A 3,478-nucleotide genomic window follows, 5' to 3' on the forward strand; every position below is an offset into this window, starting at 1 on the left:
ATGTCCTTGGCCCGCAATATTTGCTAATTGAAACGAGTAAAATTGGGGAGAAAAGAAAAACAGATCGCTTCCAGTACAGAATGCCTCGCTATCTGAATACTGTAAAACTGAAACGGAAATCAATGTGTCGTAAAGTCAATGAATAGAAAATGAAACGAGGAAGTTATTGTGGTTCCGTGACCAAGCCTGTAGGTTGGCAAGAATGCGTTTGATATGGACCAGCAAACCTATCTTCGTAGGGTAGACCCAAGCTTCAGCAAGACGAGCGTGGAGTCGAAACGATGATCTCCTTTCTTGAAGGAATTGGCGACATGTTGCTGGCTCGCATAACCCTTGATTTCATGGGGCTTGAATTTTCCGACTTACTTCCCGTCATACGTGGCATTGGCAGGACCGTAGTCGAAGAAGAGGTGGAAAGGTCATCCGCCAATGGACTTCTGTTAGGGGGTACAAACCGCCCGCGAGCGCTAGGAGTGGAATCAGTGTTGGAGAGAACCCGACGAGAGGCCCATGAACCAGTACGGAACCCATTCATAGATTTGTTCATCATAGGGCCGCTTCTAGTTGCATTAGTTTATATCTTTTAGTACAAGGAGATAGGAGTCCTTACGGTGGAGAAATGGACGTTGCTGGGGTCCAAACTTGTCCAACACCTCCTAGAGGTGAAGGGAAACTGCCTTGAGAAGCTGGACTAAAATGAGAGGCTGCCTGCTGCAGACGATGAAGGCTGGGAGATGGAGTGGCGCTGTTAACTAGTTCAACTGAATAGTTATATTCACCCGCTCGGTATGCACGGCGTTCGTTGCTTTGATATTTGAGTTGCTTCTGAGCTTTGGTATCGGCGAAACGCAGCAAGAGCTTCACGCCGTCTTTTCCAGCAACGTTATGGAACTGCTGGACGACCTGCTCAGCAACTTCCCGAGTCTCAAATCTACATTGAGCAGTTAGTGACAATCCTATGACCAATTAGTTAGGATGAGATCGAACCTGGCAAATCCGACTTCCTTGCTAACTCCAGTCTTCTCATCACGGCTGATTTTCTCGGATACAACCTGGAAAGGTTCAAAGTGACGGCGAAGGTCCTAAACCACCCATGTTAATCAAGGTTAGATCCATAAAATTGGGAAGGGTATATGTAGCGTAGGTTGTACGGACCGACTCAGCCCAGTCAATTGGGACATTGGTGCAATAAACATTTGTTGAAGACTTGTCTTCAAGGTCCTTAAGTCGAGAGTTGCGAGATTTCTAAACTTAAGTTAGCACCTAGTATACTTTTGATATCGTCGAGGTTTACTGACCTGTGCAAAGCTTGCCTGGTAGCCAAGATGAAAGAAACCACGAATGCAATTTTCACATGCATCGAAGCTGAAGAACTGCACAAAGCCAAATCTATAGAACAGTTAGTGTTGGGCTATGGAGAACGGATGAAAACAATAAAAACACTATACCCTTTGCATGACCCAGTCTCCAAGTCAATGATGGCCTTGCATCTATCGATTTTCCCAAAACGTGATGCATAATTATGCAACATTTCATCTGTAGTCTCTGGGAGAAATCCACGAATGTATACGTTGGTGATTCCTTCACGATTCCCTAGACACTTTGCCAAAGTTAAATCTGAAGGGTTAGTCCACATTGCGGGAACTGCACGTGGGATAGGAGGATCCTGTTTGACCAGTGCATCGAGGTCCTGGAGAACATATCCCGAGCCGCTCTTCATCATCTGATAAGGAAGGAATGGCTGAGGTGCTGGAGTATTATACATGTAACCCGGAGCTGGAGGACGATCAGCTGGAGCAGCACCAGGGTAGTATTCCTGTGGCCCAGATAGATCCATATGGGGACTGCCTGCATTAATTTCGTCAACAGAAGTCCGTGGATCAAGAGACATATTTCCGTGGTTGGGGAAATCTCCATTTGGAAAATACGGCCAGGGATACCCAGAAATACAGTCCGGAGAAAATGGAGGGTTGGTTGGGAAGCCAGGGTAAAAAGTGGGAGGAATACAGTGGAGGGAGCTACCTTGATCCGGAGCACGCAGTGGGAACTGCCCAAATTGCGGTGCTGGAGGGACACCACCGAACATGGATCCATTTGGAACAATCATGTACTGTCCATGGGGGTAATGTTGCATACCAGAAACGTCAACATTTGGTCCAGGATGCATTGGCATACCGCCTTTGACGGGAAATGGCTTGGATCCATTTGGTTGATTCTGGAATCCCATCTTGCTGAACAGATGAGCCAAGATATTTCCATTCATGTCCCGAAGACCGTTGGCAGCTCCAGCTTGCTGACCATAGGCCTGTGGTCCAACATACGGGTTATGATGTTGGTTCTCTGGCATAAAACCATTCCCCTGGCACTGTGAAGCCGTAGCTTCAGGCTGGGTTTTCACCTGCATGCCTGATCTCCAGTAAACCTAGCCGGATAAATAACTCATTAGAATCTAGTTATAAAGTGGTCTCATAAAGTTACACCGTAACACGGCTCCCAGCTAAGAACGGGGCATATAACTTTGAAGAAGCAAGTACATAAAGTGCAGAGTCAACACTTACTCGGTTTTGAGGGTATCCTTGACGTCTATCCGGCTTAGACCCAGCAAGAAGGCCGCTAAGATTCCCAACGGCCTTCATGTCAGCGTCGAGTATCCTATGACAAAACTGGTAAGTAGCAAAGACACAGAACGTACAAGCAAGGCTGTCTGATGGTGCAGATGATGGGATCTGAATGGAATAAAAGGGACACTGAGAGTTGCAGGGTAAAAGAGGAGGCTGTCGATGATAACGACGGTTTCCTGGGGGACTGGAGAAGGGAATAACGAGAGAAGCCTCTGAGATACGGACAACGAAGACTAGAAGTTAACAGGCTGATCTTGATGCAGACGATAACCTCGAGATGAGCAGAACGAGAGATGAGAATGCTGAATGCTTCTGATGAGACGAAGAGAAGATGGAGAGGAGAAGAAGAAGAAGAAGAAGAGAAAAGGACGGGGAGAAGGGGAAAAGGCTATGAGAACGTCAGGCCAAAGGAGGGGCAGAAAGGACGGCCAAAGCGGAGGAAGCTGGCACTGCGGATAGGCTCGAATAGGCAATTTTGACGTTGAAGGGCAGAAAGAGCTTGTAAACAGCAGGAAGAGACGCGGTCTCGAGAATGCGGTAGAAGAAGAAAGACAAACCAGACAGACAGCAAGAAGATGAAGATGAGCTAGCAGTGACTGGGACTTCAGACGAGAGACGTCCCATAGTGACTGCAGCGTCGAGGAGGACGCTGGCAGTGAATGCATATCATCCGGGACAGGACGCTGGATGTGCGTGTAGGTATAGATATCTTATTGTCAGGCCATTCATCGGGAGCAGAAGCCAGGAGTATGATCTATCCTGGTATATAGTACAGTGACCCGTGAGGATATATATATGTATATCAATGGATAGACGCGTGAGGGGTATATATCAATGGATGACATTGTCACTGGAAG

At 47.2% G+C, this 3,478-nt stretch overlaps 1 protein-coding gene across 1 annotated transcript; it reads right to left on the minus strand.

Moving 5' to 3' along the window:
* Positions 1-606: 606 nt before the first annotated feature.
* On the minus strand, positions 607-2,636 carry GIQ15_04933 (Meiotic RNA-binding protein 1; the record flags this gene model as incomplete). The annotated part of the gene is made up of 6 exons (XM_033552350.1): positions 607-931; positions 988-1,082; positions 1,156-1,245; positions 1,299-1,389; positions 1,449-2,422; positions 2,559-2,636. 6 exons carry the CDS (start codon positions 2,634-2,636, stop codon positions 607-609), a joined length of 1,653 nt encoding a protein of 550 aa, XP_033406080.1.
* Between the last annotated feature and the right edge of the window lie 842 nt (positions 2,637-3,478).

Source organism: Arthroderma uncinatum, assembly GCF_011692745.1.
Source record: "Arthroderma uncinatum strain CBS 119779 chromosome Unknown scaffold3, whole genome shotgun sequence".
In the NCBI taxonomy this organism is placed as follows: Eukaryota; Fungi; Ascomycota; class Eurotiomycetes; order Onygenales; family Arthrodermataceae; genus Arthroderma; species Arthroderma uncinatum.